The sequence below is a fragment of the Dendropsophus ebraccatus genome, chromosome 2 (assembly GCF_027789765.1).
Source record: "Dendropsophus ebraccatus isolate aDenEbr1 chromosome 2, aDenEbr1.pat, whole genome shotgun sequence".
Taxonomy (NCBI): Eukaryota; Metazoa; Chordata; class Amphibia; order Anura; family Hylidae; genus Dendropsophus; species Dendropsophus ebraccatus.
This window is the reverse complement of record NC_091455.1, coordinates 149,844,847-149,869,860: the sequence shown is the minus strand read 5'-3', so window position 1 is coordinate 149,869,860 and position 25,014 is coordinate 149,844,847. Positions and strand designations below refer to the sequence as shown.

The window sequence follows — 25,014 nt, the reverse complement described above, 5'->3', positions numbered from 1 at the left end:
TGTCCCCTGATACAAACTCCAGCCTGAAGTGGATCTGCTAAGATTTGGAGGCCGAGGGAGACTTCCTGAGTTCAGTGCTATAGACCAAGCTATGCAGACCATTCCTCTCCCCCACTTGCCCTTCCACCCAGTACAGGGAGCTCTTAAACCAAAGCAATGCTCTTAAACCAAGTTACAATTTTGAAAAACTGTGAGCTCTTCTTGCAAAAAGCTCTTAATCCAAGTTACTCTTAAACCAAGGTACCACTGTGTGTGGAAGCTTTACAAACAATGAAAACTCAGAGGCACCTAGGTGAAAATTCCAAAATGAATTTTGACTGCATTTGTTGTCATCTCACTACCACTGAAGAACCAAGAATCCTGTAGACGGTGGTGGCAGAAGCTTGACAAGGAGAAGGAATAACTGATTTATATAATATATATTATATAATATACTGACCGCAGCATGTGAAAATCATTGATCCGACCTACTGTTACGCCAGCTGTAATATTACAATGCAGTCTCTGCTAACCAGGAGCCATTGTAAATGTTAAGAAAGTAACTTACTTACCAACACTTTTCGGCCTGATTTTTTAAAGAATGAAAATATTGTGTGAAAGATATTCTCCTTTTCCTGTGGGATCACACATGGCGCTGGATTTTTGTGGAATGTACATTGTGCATTTTCTTGTGTATTCTAAAAAGAGAGAAATGCATTGCATTGTTTAGTTTGTGTTCCACTAATAATACTACTAAAGCATCTATCCTAATTTATGACACCTGTGTATGTACAATGCTAAGTGAGAAAATCCCCTCTGGAACCAGGGAAAGGTAACATAACATATTTTATAAGACTGAAAAAAAACCTATGTCCATCCAGATGAGCCTTTGACCATGCAAGTGTTGATCCAGAGGAAGGCCAAAAACCCCATGAGGTTTTAGGGAGAAAGATTCCTTCTTATCAGAATAAGCCCCTGCCTAAATCCTTCTCCAGGATCTAGTTACTATAACCTGTAATATGATTACAGACATGCACCCTTTTGAACTCTTATTTTATTTACCTTGACTCTTTCAACTTTGTTGCATAGTCTTGCTGCTCTCACAGTAAAGAATCCCCTTCCGTGTCGGTGTAAAAGCTTTTCTTCTAGGTGCAGAGGATGTCCCCTTGGTATTCTCATAGTTTTGGGTATAAAGAGTACATGGTAGAGATCTTCGTACTGCCCCATACATCCCTTAGACATCCCTTAGAATTTTCTTTTCTAAATAAATAACCTCAATTACGATCAACTTTCTGGGTACTATAGTCCGCTTATTTTATTTATTATGGTTGCCTGTCTTTGAACCAGACCAATCTTCAGGTCAGGATCCCCCTAAACAGGAGCTCCAAGAGGCAGGCACAGGCTTTGCTGCTACCGTAGGATCCTCTTTGCCTCCTTTTATTTCACTTGTACAATATGGCATTTTACATTTGTGTGTTATATGTTTTCTTTGGCCATTGTTTGTGATTTTTAGAGTAATTTTAAATAAAAGTTCTCTTTTATTAAAAACATGTTGGTAAACTACATATCGTTTTGGAGTTTATTTTATTCAATATTGTCAAGTATCTTTTCCCCCATATTGCAGAATGAATTAAATACAGTACATACATTGGCATGCTGTGCATTTAGAAATGTATACTAGGTACAAAAATAAAGTCAGTCTCGTAACTAGGCCTCTTATAACACATTTACATTACATACTTGGGACCTTTAACATATGGAACTAATAAAAAGGCTACACGTGAATGAAACTAATATATGGGGCATAGTACATGAAACTACTGTCAGCAGAACAACTAACAGAGATCTCTCCTATTCTCCCAACAAACAGGCATGCTTATCTTGATCAAGCATGCATGTTTAGGGAATAGGATGCTGCTATACATGTCTAGCATCTTCCCCAGAAGCAAAGAAATTGACATGTCGAAATTCAACATGTGTAATTCTTCTTCCTCTTAACATGTGCTATTTATAGTCAGATAAGTGTCTGCTATACAAATTCAATCCTGCTAAAATTGCCAAGGTTTGTCGAAATTTTACTCAATGTTCAGCTTCAGTCAAACTTGCAACAGTCCATCACTGCTCCAATGTTGGCACAAAATAAATAATCCAAATACTGAATTCAAAATAATTGAAAACCTTCTCTATGTTCGTATATGTGGCTACACTTGGTAAGAGAAAAAAAACATGTCCTTTCTAGCAGAAGAGAACATTATTTCATACATCTGATACAGCATATAAAAAGAAATCATTGAAGACTGATAACAATGGCCATTATTTTGAGAATTAAATAATTACTGTTGTTTTGAAGGTAACAGTGTGGGCACATGGCCATAGTATAGTAAAATCATTTTATTTTGTCGTTCTCTAAACTAACATACAGTTACATTTTACTAACTTTTTACTCATAATATACCCAATAACATATTCAAAGATATGGTACCAAGCAACCTCCATTAATGATGGATTTAAAAAAAATGCTTTTGTATTAATAGACCTAAACAGGAGGCTTTGTGTGACTACAGCTATAGGCTAGGTTCACACGCAATAAAATAAAAGCTAAATTCGACCATAATTTTGAGTAAAAGTAAAACAATGTGTGAATAGATTGGGAAAAAACAGCTGTATTTTGCAAAAGCAGGTGGTTAATCCAGGCCATTGTGTTTAAAATGGCAAAAATAACCTAAAGTCATCCCATCATCACTTTCGGTTTTCTACATACAGTACCTGATCCATGTCGACCGACCCCGTCTGTAATCTTGTCAAAGACGTCATAACTTTGCTCAGCTGCAATTGGCTGAGCACAGTTATGCTCAGCCAATGGCGGCTGAGCAGCTGATGATGGCTACTTGGCCGGCCTCCTGAAGATGACGTCTTTGACAAGATTACAGACGGGGTCGGTCGACACGGATCAGGTATGTATACTGCACTACACTTCCGGGTACACGGGCGGGGGTGGGGAAACACGGGAAGGGGGCCATTCACATACATAACATACATTACAAAGTTGTATAACTTTGTAATGTTTTTTATTTTGTGAATAATTTCTTAGTGCCGCACTACCCCTTTAAGAAACGTTGTCTCGCCTTAACTATTGATTTCTGCAAAAAAAGAATAATAAACGACAGTGACACTTTAAAAATATTGTCCCTTGTCCAATCCAGCCCTCTTTGTTTGTCCATGTCAAAGAATCTGTGGCCAAGCATGCACAAACTCTCCCCTCTGTATATCTGGTGTAACAGAATCCCCCTGCCTTGGCCGGATATATGAAGTGGTGGGGGGATCCCTGCAGGCTCTGTGGGCTGTATATTTTATATGGCAGCTGGGGGTTCTCTGTGGTGACTGGGCTGTATATTCTTTGTACAGTACCTATACAGCCCAGCCCCCACACAGGCCCCTAGCTAACAGGGATCCCTGTCCACTGTATAAAATATACAGGCAACCACAGAGAGCTCCCAGCTGCAGGCTTTCCATGTGGGTTGTTTACAGATATAGCCAGTGCCACATTACCAGTGGCATATTCTACAAGGGGACCTATTAGAAGACATTTGGTAGATGTCCCCACCCCTTTGTAGTTTCCATGGTTCCCTATCATTGCCATGGAAACAATAGGCACAGTAAACCAGGAATGCTTTATACATGCCTCTTTTTTATTGTAAATAGATTCCAAGAGCCATGCACATTGTGTCCAACCCTGGAAATCGACTCCTCGCCCTAACGAAAGTCAGCCAACTTTCTGGGCAGAAGCACAAAGCATTGGCTCACACCATGCAAATTTTGGCACTTAATTTGCCAACACCTATTTTTGGCCAGGACCCCTTTGGCAGTAAGCACAGACAATGCTGGAAAAAGTTTTTTACATTTTTTTTTATTCTGACTTAGTCCCTCTACCTCCCCATTTATTACCCCAGCACCCACCCCCAGAGGAGTACTGAGAATGGTCAGCAGATGCAGACCATCGAAAATGATGGCCTTTGCTTGGGATGCTAACAGGCTGGAATTAACGGAGTTATCCAGAGAGCAGAAAATGTCTGAAGCCTTCTGCTCTCTGGCACCCACTTCCCGTAAATCAAAGTCTCAGAAGTAAGCCTTATATTCTAATCATCTGTGGCCAAAACTATCCTGCAAACAATGTCGAGTACATGCACAATGTTGCCAATGTTGCCATGAGTACACGTTGTGTGAAAATTCACTGTCCATTTAAATGGATGATGCATCCAGAAACCTAAAAGTATATTTTGTAACTGCAAAAAGATATTGTATACCCTGTAGCATTCAAATCAGCTGTGATATGTATGTGATATCCTACGCATCCAAGTGTTCTGCTGCTTTGTTGACAAGAAAAAGTTTCTTAGATAATCACTGTTCTTCACTCACTCGGCAAAAAAACTGATATTGGACCCTTTTAAAGTGCTGGAACTAGTGAGACCACAACGCACATGTGTAGAGCTGTGAACCTACTCAGGGCCGGCCTTTGGGGTGTGCGACCTGTGCACTTGCACAGGGCGCCTCACTCCCGGCCAGCTAGGGGGCGCTCTGGCAGACAGAGAGCTGCACTGCACATCTATGGACGTGCTGCCTGTCTGCTGGAGCGCCCTTCCAGCTGGCCGCCCGCCCTCTTTCATGCCTGGTGGGCTTGCTGAGGGCCCCTGCTGGATTGAGGAGGCTCCAGCAGTTGCCAGACATAGGGAAGAGACCGGCTCCATCCCCCTCCCCCTCCTGCACTCTCCGTGGATGCCCCCCCTCCCTCTCAGCAGCTCCCAGGCTGGACATACCACAGAAGATCCAGTGAAGAGCTGTGGCCCCCTCTTCTCTGTCCTGGTCCCCCTCCCCCTGCAGTGATGTCTGCCCCCTCCTTTATACAGCTCTGCAGTCGGTGCAGAAGGTAAGGGGGGAGGCCTGCAGGCTGCAAAGTCATGAGAGGAAGATGGAGATAAGTGCAGGCCTGGAGCCGAGGCCAGCATGAAAAGTAAGTGTCTGTGAATGTCTGTGTGATGGGCCTGTCTGTGTGTGTACATAGCGCTGTGTGTGTGTGTGTGTGTGTACATAGCTCTGTCATGTGTCTGTGTGTGTGTGTACATAGCTCTGGTGTGTGTGTGTGTACATAGCTCTGGTGTGTGTGTGTGTGTGTATACATAGCTCTGTCATGTGTCTGTGTGTGTGTGTGTGTGTGTGTGTATACATAGCTCTGTCATGTGTCTGTGTGTGTGTGTACATAGCTCTGGTGTGTGTGTGTGTGTGTGTACATAGCTCTGTCGTGTGTGTGTGTGTGTATACATAGCTCTGTCGTGTGTCTGTGTGTGTGTGTACATAGCTCTGGTGTGTGTGTGTGTGTGTGTATACATAGCTCTGTCATGTGTCTGTGTGTGTGTGTGTACATAGCTCTGGTGTGTGTGTGTGTGTGTGTGTGTGTGTGTACATAGCTCTGGCGTGTGTGTGTGTGTGTGTACATAGCTCTGGCGTGTGTGTGTGTGTGTACATAGCTCTGGCGTGTGTGTGTGTGTGTGTACATAGTTCTGTCATGTCTGTGTGTGTGTGTGTGTGTGTACATAGCTCTGTCGTGTGTGTGTGTACATAGCTCTGTCGTGTGTGTCTGTGTGTATATAGCTCTGTCATGTGTGTGTGTGTGTACATAGCTCTGTCATGTGTGTGTGTGTGTACATAGCTCTGTCATGTGTGTGTGTGTGTGTGTGTATACATAGCTCTGTCGTGTGTGTGTGTGTGTGTACATAGCTCTGTCGTGTGTGTCTGTGTGTATATAGCTCTGTCATGTGTGTGTGTGTGTACATAGCTCTGTCGTGTCTGTGTGTGTGTACATAGCTCCGGCGTGTCTGTGTGTGTGTATACATAGCTCTGTCATGTGTGTGTGTGTGTGTATACATAGCTCTGTCATGTGTGTGTGTGTGTGTACATAGCTCCGGCGTGTCTGTGTGTGTGTATACATAGCTCTGTCGTGTCTGTGTGTGTGTACATAGCTCCGGCGTGTCTGTGTGTGTGTATACATAGCTCTGTCATGTGTGTGTGTGTGTGTGTGTGTGTACATAGCTCTGTCGTGTGTGTGTGTGTACATAGCTCTGTCATGTGTCTGTGTGTGTGTACATAGCTCTGTCATGTGTCTGTGTGTGTGTACATAGCTCTGTCATGTGTCTGTGTGTGTGTACATAGCTCTGTCATGTGTCTGTGTGTGTGTACATAGCTCTGTCATGTGTCTGTGTGTGTGTACATAGCTCTGTCGTGTGTGTGTGTGTGTATAGATAGCTCTGTCATGTGTGTGTGTGTGTGTACATAGCTCTGGCGTGTGTGTGTGTGTGTACATAGCTCTGTCGTGTGTGTGTGTGTGTGTGTGTGTGTATAGATAGCTCTGTCATGTGTGTGTGTGTGTGTACATAGCTCTGGCGTGTGTGTGTGTGTGTACATTTCTCTGTCATGTGTGTGTGTGTGTACATAGCTCTGGCGTGTGTGTGTGTGTACATTTCTCTGTCATGTGTCTGTGTGTACATAGAAGAAGACATTTAAAGAGAACCAATTAGCCCAACCGGGCTGATATGGTTCCCAGGAGCGCTGTATGAATCTCCTGCAGCAGCCGCAGGACATACCGGCCGCAGTTGCTGCAGAATATTTATACTGGAGAAAAATGAGTTCTATTCCCCAGGCGCACAACAGGCAGAAGCGGGAAGGTAGTCATCTGGGCGGAGGCCATAGAGGCCAGTAACATACCTCTCTTCCTGTCAATCATCCCTCTGAGCGTGCTGACAGGCAGAGAGTGGTGACTAGACACAGACGGTGCAGCCGGTGAGCCACCCAGATGACTACCTCCCTGCCTCTGCCTGTCACGCACCAAGAGAATAAAACGTGTTTTTCTCTGGTATAAAGCTTTTGCAGCAGCCGCGGCCAGTAAGTGCCGCGGCTGCTGCAGGAGCTTTATACAGCGCTCCTGGGAACCATATCAGCCCAATTGGGCTGATTGTTTCCCTTTAAGTTTCATTTCCACTTTGCTGATAGACTGCAGATTTTCTGCACTCAAACCTGCATAAAATCCTTAGTGTACCTGCCCTTGTATGAATAGACCCTTGGCGTGGAGGCTTATGTGTGTGTCTGCATGTACTGTGTGTGTCTGTGTGTATTTGTGGGTAGCTGTGTGGGGGGCTGGGGTGGTAGTTTGGGGAGCTGAGGGTGGTAGTTGTTTGGGGGCTGGGGGTGGTGATTGTGTGTATGGCTGGAGGGGGTAGATGTGTGAATGGCGGAGGGGTAGTTGCATTTATGGCTGGGGGGCAGAGTAGTTGTGTGTATGGCTGAGGGGTAAGGTAGTTGTGTGTTTGGCGTGGGTAGTTGTGTGCATGGCAGGGGGGTCGGGTGATGGGTGTTGTCTGGAGGGCAGGAAGCTTTATGTTACTTTAAAGGTGTCGGGGGGGGGGGGGGGGCGCCGAAAGAAAGGTTTCGCACAGGGCGCCATTTACCCTAAGGCCGGCCCTGAACCTACTGTACTTTTCTATTGTCTGAACCTAAACATACTAGTGGGTTAAATGGAAATATGTCTTAACTGTCTTCTTCTAAACACTCCAAGCTGTTTTAATCAATACAGATACACTCAGATTCCTTTCAGACATCTAAGACTTTGGCTTCTTTCCCATAACTAATCCCTTGTTAAGAGATTTTCCAAGAGACCTTATAATGCCTAAAAAAAGAGCCCACTGATGCACATCAGAGCTATTCCTGTTTGCAGCATAGAGGATTTTTACTATAGTTATGCTTTTACATTTGCTTCATTTCAAAAACAGTTGTCAAACTCAACAGCACAACACTTCTAAAGAAACAGCAGGTTAATTGCATACAGACAGATGATGGCGCTGAAATACATCTCTCACGGCACACATGCGATGGTCATAAAGAACATTAATAACCCAAATCACAATATATTACCCTTGATGATGTACCATCTGTTTAAAATATGGTCCAATCACGGTATGGTGTAACTTACATTTGCCTGACTGCAGATCAGCCTTACAAACCATAATGTACATATAGGACAATAATACTATTTTGTAAAAATATTGCTTTGAAATGGAACTAGTCGCAATAACAGGTTATTACATTGATATCTGGTTGAATTGTTTTTATGTATTTAAAACACATTGAGGGTACAAACCCACTTGCCGGATCTGCAGCAAGACTCGATGCAGATCCCAGCCCTATACTTTCATTAGCAGAGAAACTCGCAGCAGGGATGTACATCCCTGCTGCGATTTTGTCTGCAGCCCTCCCCATTAACCCCCTAGCTGCCGGACATTATACATTACCGGGTCCCCGTTCCTGCTTGCTTCGGGGCTCCCGGTGTCTTCACGGCCCGCCCGGCCAATCAGTGCGCTGCGGCGGGGCAGCGCACTGATTGGCCGGGCGGAACGTTCCGGGAGCCGCCGAAGCAAGCAGGAGCGAGGACCTGGTAATGTATATCCTGCCCGCCCCCCCTGCAGCCCCGATCGCCCCCAGCCCCCGGCCGCATGATCGCCCCCCGCACCCCCCTGGCCGCATGATCGCCCCCCGCACCCCCCGGCCGCATGATCGCCCCCCGATCATGCGGCCGGGGGCTGCAGGGGGCGATCGTACGGCCGGGGGGTGCGGGGGGCGATCATGCGGCCGGGGGGTGCGGGGGACGATCGGGGCTGCGGGGGGGCGATTGTGCAGCCGGGGGCTGGGGGCGATCGGGTCTGCAGGCGGGGCGGGCAGGATATACATTACCAGGTCCCCACTCCTGCTTGCTTCGGCGCTCCCGGCACGTTCCGCCCGGTCAATCAGTGCGCTGCCCCGCCGCAGCGCGCTGATTGGCCGGGCGGGCCGTGAAGACACCGGGAGCCCTGAAGCAAGCAGGAACGGGGACCCGGTAATGTATAATGTCCGGCGGCTAGGGGGTTAAAGGACAACTCCGGCGGGATCCCCCCCCCCCCAAAAAAAAGCACAGACACACACAGACACCATACTCACCATCCCTCCGGTGACGATCGCCACTCCATTCGCCCGCCGTCCGCCTCACCGTCACCTGCCTCCGCCGTCCAGCAATGTCTCTTGCTTCCGGGTCCATGAGAGAGAAAAGGCTGCCAGTGCGCTTGCGCACCGGCAGCCTTTTCATTGGCTGGAGCGCATCACATGGCTTCCAGCAAGCTCAGCCAATCAGGGCTGAGCAAGCTGGAAGCCATGTGATGCGCTCCAGCCAATGAAAAGGCTGCTGGTGCGCATGTGCACCAGCAGCCTTTTCTCTCCCATTCACTCTCAATGAAGACGCCGAAGAGGAAGAAGACCCGGACCGCCCCCCAGCTCTGACGTCACCCGACACCAGAGAAGAGGACCGTGACGACCGTAATAGGTAATGTATACATTCTTTAACTTCCGGGGTGGGGGGTCGGGGGTCGGAAAGTGGGGGAAGGGGGCCAGACCGGGTATTTAACCACATTACAAAGTTATATAACTTTGTAATGTGTGTTAAATAAGCCAAAAAAAATTTCCGCCGGAGTTGTCCTTTAATGGGGAGGGCTGCAGACAAAATCGCAGCAGGGATATACATCCCTGCTGCGAGTTTCTCTGCTAATGAAAGTATAGGGCTGGGATCTGCAGCGAGTCTCGCTGCAAAAACGCAGCAAGGAGACTCGCTGCAGATCCGGCAAGTGGGTTTGAACCCTTAAAATTATATACAAAGGTAAAGGTTTACATGGCTGGACATGCTATGAGCTCTACTGGATTTTCAGGTTTTTAAACCCAAAACTACAGGTATCCATCCATGAGACACACAGCTGCAGTTGTTACCCATATCACAAAGGTAAAGCAGTCTAGTTATGCTTGTATTCACAACCAAGTACTTTAAGTAGTGGCTGGCAACAGAATGGTTAAACTGTAGAGGGCAAGTAGTGAAGAGCCCAAATTGGAGGAGGCTGAACTTGGGTCCAATAAGTGCTCTGAACAAGCAAATCTCTAGTCCTTGCAGGCTAGCGAACAGCTTTTGTGGGAACTGGTTACCCTGCAGGCCTGTGAAGTTAGCTCTGTAAGAAACAATTGCTAACTAGGACAGTCCTGTTAGTAGTGGAAGTGGTGGTTAAAGGGGTACTCCAGCGGGGGGGGGGGCACTTTTTTGCTGGGACCGGGGAGGAGGAGGTTAAGACGTCCACTCACCTCCCCGGTTCCAGCGGCGGGTCACTGGTTCCCGGCCGCTTCCGGGTGTCTGACGCGAACCCGAGACGTGACGTATCCGGAAGTGGCCGGGAACTGGGCACCGGAGCACCCGCCGCTAAAACCAGGGAGGTGAGTGGACGTCTTTTCCTTCGGCCACCTCCTCCCCGGTCCCAGCAAAAAAGTGCCCCCCCGCTGGAGTACCCCTTTAAAGTAACTCTGTACCCATAATCTGACCCCCGCAAATCGCTTGTACCTTCTTATAGCTGCTTTTAATCCAAGATCTGTCCTGGGGTCTGCTTGGCAGTTGATGCAGTTATTGTCGTAAAAAACTACTTTTAAACTTGCACTCCTGTGTCAAATTGGTGTGGCCTAGAGTATCTGTGCATTAGGCTTGCACCGCTTCTCCGTCCCACCCTCTTCATCATTAGGAATGCCCAAGCAGGATTTTTCCTAATCATCACCTGTGTAAACATTGCACAAGTGCTGGATCGTTAAGGTACCTGTGCAGTGTTCAGACAAGTGGTGAATAGAAAAAACCTGTCCATGGAGCGTTCCTAATGGTGATGAGAGTGATGAGGGGTATGAATACAACATGATGGAAGATTCAGTCAAAAGGAGGCCTATTAGGCTGCTGTATATCATTTCTGTTATGACTTCCATGTGTCCACACTTGTTTTACAAGAATACCATGGCTGTCCTGTACTTATTATGCAAAACAACAAGAGGCAAGCTCAACCACCATATGAATGTACAGTATAATTTTAAACTGTATTGAACCATAAAAATAGCACAAGATTTCTATGAACAAAATGAATATAATTATTAAACAAAGTCACAATAACCATCAATCTTGAGGTATATAATCCATTATAAAATTTAGGGACACACCAAAATATATAGCAGTTGCGGGAGTGGGATAACTCATTCTAAAGTACTACAGTACAATCCTATAGTGCGTATAATCCACTCTCTTCTATAGTGCATAGAACTCCTATAGTCACCCCATCAATGTGCAATTAAAGGGGTACTCTGGCCATGACAAACTAATATACTGCGTCCCTTCCGTAGAACATAATAAAGATGCTATTTTTACCTCACAATGCTTCCCCATTGTTCTCCTCCAGTGTCTTCAGGTCCCCAGCTGAATGCTGCCACTGCCATTCCCAAGATGGACTCGTCTTGGCAATGACAACCCGCTAAGCCAAACATTTGCAGTGGCACTGTCCTGTATCCGTCAGTGATTGGCTGGGTGGGTTGTCACTACCAAGACTTCACACAATGACATCATTAGGGAGTGGCGAATACCATGTAAACGTTGTGTGTTGGAATTGGCATGGGGATGGTGGAATAATCAAGCTCAGCGTTAGCCAGAGGATGTTTGTGCAGTTCTTATACTAACCACAGAGAAGTTGGACACAGCTATAAAATATACAAATCAATGACTGACAATCATGCTGTATGTAACAATCTAGCGTGGCAATCACAAAGTGCAAGTTACATGTATACACTTCAGGACTGGTGGTTATTGTAGCTTTGTTTTATGAATTTTATCCATTGTGTCATGTTTGTAGAAATCGTATTATTTTTATGCTTCAATAAAGTTGTGATTTACAGTATATATTCATATGGTAGTCCAGTCTGTCTCTTCGTGGGATTGTTGTAGTGTGAGTCGCGCAGCCTATTTTGTGGTTGTAGTCACTGTAGGAGTATAATAATAATAATAATAATAATAATAATAATAATAATAATAAAGCTAATTCAATTAAACACAATACTTACTATAAGGTCTTGTATGAGGAACATCTCAGCTCCAGAAGCAGAAAGGTGATTGGGAAACAAAATTTTGATGGATGATCCAGGCAAAGAACTAGGTCCGGCATTGTAGACCTGAAATTGAAGATCATATGCATATAAACAGCTCTGTTCAAAAACTATAAAGGCTTAACATATAGAAGATTATTGGAAGGAACCACAGGGGCTCATTCATCATGAGGGCCTTTCATGTCCTTTTTTTGTCTGTCGCATTTTCTGTTTTGTGGCAAATTATCAAATATCACATGCAGGTTGTTAAACTTACCACAAATAATGCAAAATAAAAAAAAAGTTAAAACACCATAGCTTGTATGTTTCAATCGGTTTGCCACCACCTTGTTGGAATGCCATTGTGCAAAAATATTTTGCCTTCTTTAAAAGTTGTGGATAATAAATCAATCTGAAACAGGCACGCCACACAAATCATGGCCACAGCCAACAAAAATGGCAAACTAAGCATAAAAGGGCAGAAAAACACCTCTGCTGGGCACAGGAATATACCTTACTAAAAAGTAACAAAGTGCACTGTTACCCAAAACAGTGATGCCAGTAACATAGTATTATTAATCCAAATATCACTAACAAACTCCTGAGTGCTAATCATTAATCCACGAAGCAGAAAATGAGAATAAATTATATTTTTCTCTACATTCTGCAATGAAGGATCCAGATGTTTTATGACTTATCAAAAACAGTCCAATGTATGGTTTTGCACAGAAGGGCAGCACATATGGTTTTAACCACAACTTATGTAAAACACATCCAAATGCTTGGCATTCCTATCTATTATAATACCATGGATTCTGGTCATTTGTAATAAAATTTATAGTAGTTCATCATGCCCCCTGCCTACCATGTAACAATAAAAATATGTTTTTAGGCCAATATTTGCAACATTGCTGTTTAGAAGGCATGGAAAGGATCGTCGGACCCAATAGTTATGTTCCAGGGAACAATGATAATTCTCATGTAAAAGGTAAAAAGGTAAAGTATCTGCAAACTGACACAATGGGACAGATGATTTATTACATCTACTATATTGAGCTGTCGACTGCACATTTCCTATTAAATAGGGAGATATGTGGCTAACATCTGCTCATTCATCAGCTGATCTTTGGTCACAGAGCATGGATGCTAATGTTCACTGTGTTTACATCAATGGGACTTACTGTAAAACATATAACTAAATCCTAGTAAAAGCAGCCCGGGCCCAGTACCCTTATAACAATGTACTTATAAGAAAATCAAATACAGTTAGAAAATAGATCCCTACTGTAAACAATAGTCATTTCTGTACGGCTAGGTTTAATTCGGCATCAGAACAAAGTTCCAAATGCTATTCCCCCCTCTCCATAGTTCCTTTCTCCAGGGAGAGACCCAGTGCCACAGAGTTTCATGGAGACAAGACCTATGGGAAAGGGAGCAGTAAGAATGGCCCTCGGAACTCTATTCCAACACTTAATTCAAAGTAGACGTGAATCACATATTTGACTGTCATGCACATTGCTGCACAGAATTAATTTCTGATCTATCTATCTATCTATCTATCTATCTATCTATCTATCTATCTATCTATCTATCTATACGATAGATACTCCTTACAGGGGTTTCCCAGGCACAATTACGGATTACCTATCCTCAACATAGTTCATCAATATCAGATGCGTGGGGTACCAACACCTGGAACCCCTGCAATCATCTCTTTGCCAGATTATTTGCCAGCTCATTTAATGCTATACTTACACACAGTAAAATAAAAGCATGCTACACTGGGTATAAAACACGGCCGTATTTTGAATCTAATAATTTGCTACATTTAAAAAAATGTCAGTTTGTGCACACATATATACTTTTTTTTTTTTTTCCCAAAATACAGTCGGCATTAGGGATGCTGCCCTATGGCTGCCAGGAAAACATGGACACAGCCTATGGCAGCCTATTTTCATGACATTATCCAATTTCTCAAGCCAAATGCCGAACGTTCAGGTTTTAAGACCATTGCTGAACCCAAACAGTACATTAAGTCCGATGAACACTAGAGATAATTTTTCATCTTGGAATAAACTCTTTAAATACTGTACATCAAATAACTATATATAAAACTACAAATGGATATATACTTTATCTGTTTAACTTCTTTGCAGTTACTATTTTTTATATAATTTTTCTGTCTTTCTGTGCTGCTTTTTATTTCAGTTGTTTGGCGCCAGATATATATTTTTAAAGAGTGAACATATGCTACAATTTCTACATGATTTTCCAGCGCTGGGAAAAAATTCCTGTGGTCACTACTGTTTGGTAAGAGAGCATAAACATTGGAGACATTTTCATGCCTGCTCCCCAGTCTTGATGCAGAAATAACAGCTGTTTTCTGTACTGATGTTTATGTATACATACATTTATATCAAGACACAAACAAGATTAGGATTATTACACTGCAGACTGCTTGACATTTGGAGCAGATTTTCTGTTTTGGATTTTAGTGCAGATCAACTGCAGATTTTCTACCATTCCACTACATGTGGCCATTGCATACAACTAAAGCTTTGCTCAATCACTTCACTCTTATTGACTGTACTGGGGTGACCAGCAAGCATCCCCTACCAACTAGCTATAAAGTTCTTAAATGTCAGCCTATTCCTGAACCTATTTCATTTCATCTGACCTATCACAGCAAGAATGTAGTTACTATACAGTCCTAAATGTGATCTTTAAAGTCCCCCAGTGCACATTTACATTAGTTGACAAATTGTCACTGCCAATGTCAACATGTCTAGATGGACAGCAGAGAAAAATTACCCATAAGTCAGCTAACTGCAAAGAAAAACAGCTTGACATCTGCCACTTTCCAAAACATGGACAGAAAATAATTAAATTCATATATATATATACAGACAGTGACGTTTCAGTTTAAAGGGGTTATCCAGTGCTAAAACAATGGCCACTTTCTTTCAGAGACAACACGACTCTTGTCTCCAGTTCAGGTGCGGTTTGCAGTTAAGTTCCATTCACTTCAATGGAACTGTGCCGTAAAACCCCGCCCAAGGTGGGGACAAGAGTGGGGCTGTCTCTGGAACAAAGTTGTCATGTTTTTGTAGCGTTGGCAACCCCTTTAAGGCTATGTTCAAACAATATTTTTTTAGTCCGTTTGGTGCAAAAATGGAAAGTTTTATGCAAATTACAGACATCATTTACAGAAAATGGCTGTGTTTTGGCACCAAAATGATGGACGTCCATAAAATAATGTGTATTGTGATTTTTGTATATATTGTGATGCAGTGAATATTTTGTTAATTGCTGCAGATTATGCTTTTTTTTATAATTAGATCATGATAAAAATGATGTGTATAAGCATCTATTTGTATTTCATGCCTTGATGGATCTTGAATAAAATATGTACGTGTTTTGGAATGAGGCGGCTGTTGTGTTGCTGAGCCAACAGTTCAATCCAGAGCATCCCACCTATGTGCAGCAGAAGAGGTACCATTCACTAAGATTGGGTGAGAAAGTGTGGTGTGTGCAGCTAAGCCAAACTAAAATATTATTATTTTACTGTATTTGTTACACATTACTAAAACACAAAAGTAAGCTCACCTGAAATGTGAAGTTAAGAGGCTGGAAATGACATTCCTGATCCTGGAGCACAATGAAGTTTGATGCATCCACTGTATCACCATACACAAAAGAGGAAGGAGACACAGTCCTGAAATAAAGGAAGAAATATGAACTTTCTCTAGGTGAATGACTTATTAGGTGTGGACATTTATATTACATTGATGCACTGTGTTGCTAAATTACTTCAATAGCTTTGCTCACATGTTTCAAAAAAAGTTACTTATGCTAAAGGTTAAAGGAGAACTCCAGCCAAAATGTATTTTTTAATATGTTATTACATAAGCAAAGTTAGACAAATTCCTAATGTACAATAATTATGGGAAATGCACATGAAGTTCTATTCCCCTCAGTTTAGAAAATCAGACAAGCTTCAATTTCTCTAAAAAAGGAGGCTTTTTTACATGGATTTCTACATACACGGTGCCCCCTTTTTAGAGAAATTGAAGCCTGTCTAATTTACTAAAAGGAGGGAAATGTGTGTACATAAGGAATTTGTCCAAATTTGCTTATGTAATAAAATATTTTTTTTTTAAATGGCTGGAGTTCTTTTAGAATTCAGAAACACATTTAGGTGCAATATCAGAAAGTTTCTATATAGTATACATTTTATAGTACACATAAAAATAAAGAGGAACAGAGATACTATATTTAAAGTTGATAATAGAACATGCAAGTGCAAGCTGAGGAAAAACTTCTATTTTATCTCAACACTTTACATGGTATCCTGATTTAGAAATATTCATAAATGGATGTATATTGGTTATGTAGAAGGATGAAAATGTAGGTTTTATTTTACTGTATGGGAACATTTAATAAATCAATTTATTTTCCTTCATACTTTTTGATATTTATAATACAATTTATTGCAATTCATTATTATTATTGCAATGTGGTATATACATTGGTACTGTAGGCTGTATGCAATTGGTTTACAATCCCAATACAACATGCATGGAATGGATGAAAAATGTTGCTCTCGAGATTTCCCTGATGTTAATACTTTTCCAATGAAATACAATATATATATTACACTAAATTGTAAGCATTTATATTAACACTAACTAAATAAATAGCTGTCTTTTACTCTTTTAGGAAAGAGTTGTGAACTTGCCATCAAAGATAACTGTAATGTATCCTGTTTTTACAGCCTGAGAATTGAGGCTGGATGAAAGCTGGTGCCGGAAAGTTTGATATATAAACAGAAAAAGAATGTGATTTTCCACTGGGATGAAAACTGTACACTTCCTTTTATTAGTGTAAGATGCCAGGTTGTCCCTTACCCTGTTACTGATGAGTCCACTTCATGCTTCAGGGGCACAGCCAGAATCAGGGTGTTGTCATGTAAAGTTTCTGCTCTTTCATTGTTTCCACTGGGAGGGGGTTGGGTACAATGAAACAATTATTTAATGTCACACAGTTTTTCTTTCCATATTAAGTAGAATAATCTATGACATATATTGCTAAGTGGGTGAAAATCTGTAAGACATAAGGCATAAACAAGAATGCAGTGGTGGCTCTTGTTCCTCACAAGGCAGTAAAGATCCACATGCATTGTCTGGTATGAGAATTTATAAAGCATATATTATATTTTATTAACAATAGACAGTGTACCCGATTTAGATAAACCTTTGTCATATGAGAGACAAATTAGGGATTAGGTGGGAGTCTGTACTTCCCATGATAGAAATAAAGTTACAGAGATGAAATAATCAAGTGTACAAACACCACCATAAGCTTCAGAAAAGATTACCTTTGGGCAGTGACCAGGAACTGAAGAACATCCTCTTCTCCAGATAAGTGGCTAGTATCAAAGATGACGCTGAAGTCATACTATTAGGAGAGGGAAGAAAAGTGGAGTTTATCTTAGTGATATCTGTTTCTAATAATATAGGGGAAAAAACATAATGACCACACTGCTTTGGATAATAAAGACTTGTGACCTCTTACAGACTGAATGAAGGATGCTGAGGGAGGGGCATGGTCACATGCTACTCCATGCTCAGCCATCTTACGGGCAGGATAACCTTACAGCATACAGCCTGAAGGAGACGCATCTGATATCCCCATTACAGGGCACACATGGATTATTGTCTGTAAGTGCAGTGCATACACTTACTAATACTGTACATTGAACTTGTATAGAGTGTCTGTAGTGTCCCAGAACGCTGCTAGTCACAGCTGCTGTTTGTGCACATGTGTAGGGTGGCACTATTCTAGTCTTTGTTTAAGGTTTACAGGATATCCTGTGGATGAAGGATGTATATGCTGCATTTTCTGTGTTTCTACTGTACTTTATTCACTGACAGTAAGCACATGCTCCAGGACACTAAGAGGTTAAATGCATATGTGACTGGTTGCACATTTCTTGTCTGCAACCTGCTTGGGGGGGCGGTCTGTCAGTTTTCTCCCCTACCTCCGAGCCTATCAGAGCTTTGCCAAAAGCATCCCCATCTGTCCTGACCAATCCCATGTTGCGTTATTTGAGGCCAACAATGGGAGCCCTCTCCCTATAGCATAAAAGGGTGGTTGGAGCAGGACTGGGGAGCTGGGAAACTTAGTTCTGCTCAGAACTCCTGCTACTTGTTCCAGTGTTCCTGTGTTTGCTGCACTAGCTGTATCCAGAGCCAGAACCTTGTCTTCTAGGGGACTGTCCACTGGCCAGGGACTATGCTTGTGCTGCTGTACTGTATATGTTCCAGTTCCTGAGTCTGCTTAGCACTGATTGCTAACTAACGTCAGAGGGATTCAGCATGTCCACACTGAGGGAGTCATTCTCTAAAGTCTTCAGTCCAGTCCTGTGTTCTTAGTCAAGTCAAAGGATGGAGAAGCTGCATCTGGATGAAATGCCCCTCTGTAAGTTGTAAGTCCTCTGTAAGTCCTGTAGGTAAACACTGAAGGTCAGCTCCTACTAAAGTTCCTCCTAAGGAGAGCTACAGTAGTGGATTATAATAGGTCTGTTTCAGGCGGTAACCCGGGGCCCTGAGCTTCTGGGGGGCCCATGGGCCCCCAAAAAGACTTATACTTTCAGTAGTGTATTGTCTCCTGGCTACATTTCTGCCATGATTAGCAAATATCACTGCTTTTTTACCACAATTTTGTACAAATCAGGACATCATAACATTATCTATCCTGTACTATAAAGACCACGTTAGTGCTGCTATAGTTACAATGGGGTTGGGGCCTGGGCCTGGGCCAGGCTTGGTGAACAGCCCGGGGCCTATGGTAAAGTTAATCTGCCCCTGGAGAGCTACCTACAACTCAGGCCCCGTGACAAGTGCTGCAGTGGTATCGCAATATCCCCAGCTTCTGCTCATAACACCTTGCAGTCCCTTGAGCTACCACACACACCGCCAGCCCATTTAATGCTATTATTACCCTTAAAAAGGCTAAAATATTTGCTTTTACTTGGCAGTGCTATCGCTTACATATTTACATTCTTTTAGTGAGCTAGGAATGGTGCCATACAATAAGCCATTAATAAGTGGAACTAATGTGCAGTGCATACATCTGCTGACACGTGCATGTTCATTCCTTAGAGAAACCAAAATCAGACGACTTCCATAGCAAGGCAATAAAATCTGTCAAGGCTCCACAGTTTCTATGTGGTCCCAAGTCAAACCGATAACCTCAAATTACTATACAGAATTTAACCTCTTAAGGCTATGTTCACAATGCATATGGTTCCGGCCGTAGTGCGAACCGCGAATATACGCATGTAGTTTTGAGGTTGATGCGTTCACTTGACAGTATACGATATACGCCCACACAGTGCACACTACGTATGTGCTTACGGCCGGATCGTATACGGCGCCGTGAAAAATGAACAAGACCATTGTTTGAGGACGGAAATGTTGAAACTCACAGCCATGGATTTCCATGCGGTCCCGTACGTAGTACTTATTTCAGCCAAATTGAACTTGATTTTTCAATCCAAAAGGTTCTGTGTGGTTTACAGGGCTGGGCGAAGATTTTCAAGTAAATGACCTGTTTCAGATCGCTTCGAAACAAGCTAGGGAAGCATAACTGTACTACGGGCGTATGTTCGCGGTTCGTACGCATCCGGCTGCATGTCGATTTTTCCCACGCCCGTAGTTTCAGCCGCCAATGTACGGCGGCGTATGAAATGCGGCCGGACTGATACACAGTGTGAACATCACATCGCAGTGTGAACAGCAAAAATATATTTTTTTTTCTAAACCAACTGGTTTTAGAAAGTCTTCTCAATATTGATCACAGCATTACCAGAGAACCCTGACCCTACCTGTCAGGGCTCCAATCGGCACCCCCGCAGCAAAGAATGGGGGGTGGTGATTAGTTGCTGTGGCTACCGAAGGGCAGTCCTGGCTTCTCTGCTAATTGAGTTTGCTTCAGGCAGACTTAATCAGTAGAGCAGCAATCTATCTGACTGATCAATGCCATGCAGATGCATAGCATTGATCAGTATGTGAAATCTAATTGTATTAAGTCCTCTAGGTGAACTGAAAAAGTGCTAAAAATAGGTTTTTAAAAGTACACAAAAACACTTCACTTAAAATTTTTCAAACAAAAACATGTAAATAAACATGTTTGCTATTGCCGTGCAGAATTGTCTGAATTATTAAAATAAACCATTATTGATCCTGCATCGTGATTGGCGCAAACAAAAAATAACAAATGTAAAAATTGCTGATTTTTGGTGGTCTCATCTATTAAATAAAATGGAATAGAAAGTTAATTAAATGTCCCATCCACCCAAATCTGGTGCCAATAAAAAGGATTGATCATAGCGCAAAAAACAAGCCCTCATATGTCCCCATAGACAAAAAAAAATGATGAGGTTATAGAAGTCAGAATATGGCAATTCAAAACCAGTTAAAAAAAAGTTTACATTTTTTAAAGTTTGTAAAAAAGCTAAAAAGTATATAATCTACCTATCATTATAATTGTACTGACCTATAGAATAAAGATTACATATTAGTTTTATAGTAAAGTAAACACTGTAGAAGCAAAATCCATTAATAGGTATGAAACTGCAGGGTTTTTTGTTTGTACAGTTTTGGTCCAGAATTTTTTTTTCCTGTTTTGCAGTATCTTTTGTGATAAAATGAAGGAAGTCATTATAAAGGTCTATTTGTTCCGCAAAAAAATAAACTCCAATATGGCTCATAATATGAAAAAATATGGGTTATATGACTTTTTGAACATGAGGAGTTACAAATTTTGCAAAAAACTTGTACTGGAAAAGGGGTTAAAGTGTAACTGTCATTTAAAGCATCTTTCCAGAAAACAATAGCACAAGCGATTTTAAGAAACTCTGCAATGGGTTTTATTAGGCAAAAGAGTTTTTTTTTAATGTACTCAAAAGGCTGTTTTCCAGCCTCCCCCCTCACTTCTCATTAGTTCATTATTACGGCAAAGTCGTCTACATTACAGAGGAACAAAGTCAAGTTGGGTTTGCTGTGTCCATTATAACCTATGGAGGGGGGAGAGACAAGGAGATGGGTGAGCAGAAAGAGTAGACAAGCAGCCTGTGCACTCTCAAGACTGTCTGGGCACATAAAACACTGAATTCACAGGCCAGACAGCTCCGTGCTGGTCCGGGAACTTGGTAAGGTAAGATTGCTGTGCTGGCTTCTATACACGGGCTGCTGTTTCCTTCATCTCCCTGCTTCCTCTTCCCCTACCAACCTTCCCCCCTCCATAATGCATATTGGACACAGCAAATCTGCTTCTTCTGAAGTTTGGGTGGCAGGCTGGAAAACAGCTTTATGTAAATTAGGAGAAAAGGCCCATGGAGCATTCCCCAGGGCTGCAAAAGCCAGCAACATATGACCCATTCTAACTTAACCAGCACCCTTATGCCTCCATGTAAAATGTCCACTTTGCTTAGCTTGACAGGCGAAAGTTGCTGGGGAATGCCCCATATGATGTATCTCAATTTGTGTAAAGCTTCCAATGCTTATATCTTGGTGCCGGAAAGGAAAATTGAAATAATAGTTGCATCTTCTGGTTAGGGATAACAAGCCCTATTGTACACTGCCTTTACTTTGCCAAAAGCTGCCTTAAAGTGACACTGTCACCTCCTTTTTGCATTCTGACATTGCTACACAGGTATAAAGGGTAAATTAAGCGGTTTTCATACCTTATTTTATATCATACGTCATGGTGCTTGTCCAAGTAAAAAGTCATCTTTTATCAACTGCAGATTGTGTTAAGTGGGCGGGGCCTCGCTGTATTAGCGCCACTTAGCCACGCCCACAACAACACAGTTGGCCCCGCCCCCTCGTCGGCCATTGGAAAAGGCTGGCCGAAAGGTCTAGACCCCACCCCCTTTACGTCGGCCAACCAATGGGCGTCAAGGGGGCGGTGCCGACGGTGTCGTTATGGGTGGTGCTAAGTGGTGCTAATGCCTCAAAGCCACGCCCACTTAATACAATCTGCAGTTGATAAAAGGACACTTTTTACTTAAACAAGAACCATGACATGATATAAAATAAGGTATGAAAAACGCTAAATTTACCCTTAACACCTGTGTAGAGATGTCAGAATGCACAAAGGGGTGACAGTGTCACTTTAAGGTTCTTTTCACAATGGCATCACAGCTTTTCAATTTTACATGATCCATGACTGATGTAATAGATCTGTTAATACACATTATGATCTGATATTTTCCACACTGAGTTATTATAGGTTAGACAAGTATCTGCTTTTATATTTTAACAATTTAAAATGCTTTTTAACACTACCCCCTTCCCCCATGTGACATTCCCACTGTATATTGTAAAAGTCAAAGTATCACTCTGAAAACAAACCCAAAATATTAACTAAAGTGCAAGTGGAGACCTCTCTATGAACCCCATAGGAAAATTTACAAATGACTTTTTCAGCTGCCATATCCTCCTCCCACATAGGCAAATTATAAAAGAAGACGATAATATTCAATGTGTTTGATCAATCATTAGCCAGTCCTGTATACAGCTAGGAGGTCTGGCTTCGGGTTTGGACACACTTGCAATTAAAAATAATCAGAATGTATATTGGATGGGAATCACTATCTGCAGTAATGAGGAGTATTATCATTTTCATGGAGGCACAACAAGCTGTACACAAGCATAATGGTTACAGTCACTTGAAGGGGTACAAAGTGCTTAGAGGTGTCTCTCATAATTGGTGGGCAAATACTCATAAAAGGGAGAACATATGCAAAAAGAAAATAGTCTCTAGCTGAGGCCTGGAGAAGTGTGTGCCACACAACAAATCCTACAGGAGTCATACACAAAGAACATACAATCACGAGAATACCAATAGGACTTTTACAGAATGTTATTTAAATACACTGCACACAGGCTCTTACCTACAAAAAGCTAACCAGCTCACCTTAGATCGTGATCTCATGAATGGGAATCCAACACTGCATTTAAGATAGTCATCATCCAATAATTCACAGGAAATTCCTTGTTCATCCTACAAAAGAGAGAGATCTTGAGTTAACAAATAGGCAACATTTACCTTTTCAATACTAATATGTAAGAGAGTTTGTCACAGTAAATTTGGCTCTTTAATTCTAAGCATCATTTATTTCTTGCTATGTTTAAAGCATAAAGACATTTACCACTGCTGTATGAAGACTGTGGGGAGAATTTATCAAGACCAATCTATAGTATTACTGTACATAAATCCCCACCTCTATGCTGGCATGTTAGCAGGCATAAATCATGATAAATTGGCCGTGGTCCTGTGCCCCCTTCCCCCCGCCATCAGGCATACAGGGCATACATTAGGAAAAGGCACACATTATTGTGCAAACCCTGTGGTGTGTGAAACAATCTGTGCCTTCTTCCCAGCGTATGTCAGTCTTAACTTTGATCAATTTCCCCATTATCGTTATCATTGGACCCACAATACAGCCTACTAGGGCTTTGTTGGAATCGGCCAGGAGTTGCCATGTAGCCATGGCCTTATAAAACACATCTCTAATGATACCCATGCAAGCAGGAGAAACAAATGTAGCAACAACCAACAGTAGTACACCAGTGCACGGCGCTTGTATAGCAGTTAGTTGCTTGCTGCTTTGGTGTTAAACAGAGGGCCCTGTACCCTCCTGGAGGAATTTGAAAAACTGAATAAATGGAAACACCAAGAACCACAACTAGCTATATCTACCAATGGATGAAAGCAATCACTGCAAATGGATGGGGAACAATCAGTATCACATAGGTGTGAACTTACTCGAGAACAATATGTGGTGTTATCACACATGTCTGCGGCATGTTCCCTCAGCCTGGATGCGGTGTCTGTATATTACAGTTTTAGAGATGACAATGATGAAATCCTTCCTGGGAGTGAGCCCCGGCTGGCGGCACCGCTTCTACCAGTATCAGTATTCCAGTGTTCTCCTGTCTACTTCGTGACTGCTACACACTACGGAGTCTCAAGAGAGTCAGAAGACCAACAACACATTTCAGTGATGCTATCGCCTTTGTCAGGATAATATACAGACAGCGCATCCAGGACGAGAGAACATGCAGCGGACTTTGACAAAACCACACATCATTCTTCAGTATGTTCACACCTATGAACTAGAAATCAAAAAAGTTAAATAGTAATAGTAACCAGCAAGCAATTACAAGGAGGAACTACCTGCATATTATAGAGTTCATTATGATAGATAGGTACAAATAAATTGATAAGTAGTTCTGGCAAGCTAGATCCATTGACTGAACATTATTTCATACAATATTCATATAATACATTTAATACATATAATATTCATATATGAATAATATATAATAATACAATACAATACAAAACATTTACTTAAATGACATAGAAAAACATGCTTACGAAATGTGGTATTTTATAAATATCAGTGACTGCATTAGTAGGAGCACAGAGTATGACCTCAGAGGGCACTAAAACTGATACTTGCTAACAGTGCATGGCATGTCCCATGTTGCATTGGCACTGTCATTTTAAATCTACTCTCTTGTTACACATACATATTGCAGGGGTTAAGTACAGCAATATATTCCATAACCTGTATGTTAAATAGCATATTCTGGGGTATAGCTATAGGGGTGCAGATGTACGAGTGGTATCCCTCTGCCACAGGACATAAGTATATAAACTGCATGCTATACCTCTGAGTATGTTGTATATTATATGATATATCATAAAAACTACAACTATAATTAATACACTGCTAACAAGAAGTATCCAATCAACTTGCCTCTAGTTAGTGTTATACACTGTAAAAAGATCATGACAAATCTGTCCCAGCTCGTCTGACATGGCTGAATTTTCAATCCTATGCAGATATTTGTAAAGAATTTACCTTGTGACATCTGAATGCAATAACTGGTAATGCTCATTATTATTAGTATGCAGAAAGCTTTGTTCCTGAGACAATGTATTGCAATAGACTGTGATGAT

General features: G+C 42.1%; 1 protein-coding gene across 1 annotated transcript in view; it reads right to left on the bottom strand.

The window, feature by feature from the left end:
* Positions 1 to 25,014, bottom strand: part of ITGA9 (integrin subunit alpha 9) — a 275,552-nt gene that overhangs the window by 26,711 nt on the left and 223,827 nt on the right. The window contains exons 19-24 of the mRNA XM_069958509.1: positions 22,960 to 23,046; positions 17,354 to 17,433; positions 16,884 to 16,973; positions 15,583 to 15,691; positions 11,956 to 12,063; positions 552 to 677 (exon numbers count right to left, since the gene is read on the bottom strand). Coding sequence (XP_069814610.1) covers positions 552 to 677; positions 11,956 to 12,063; positions 15,583 to 15,691; positions 16,884 to 16,973; positions 17,354 to 17,433; positions 22,960 to 23,046 — 600 coding nt within the window. The remainder of the gene's footprint in view (positions 1 to 551; positions 678 to 11,955; positions 12,064 to 15,582; positions 15,692 to 16,883; positions 16,974 to 17,353; positions 17,434 to 22,959; positions 23,047 to 25,014) is intronic.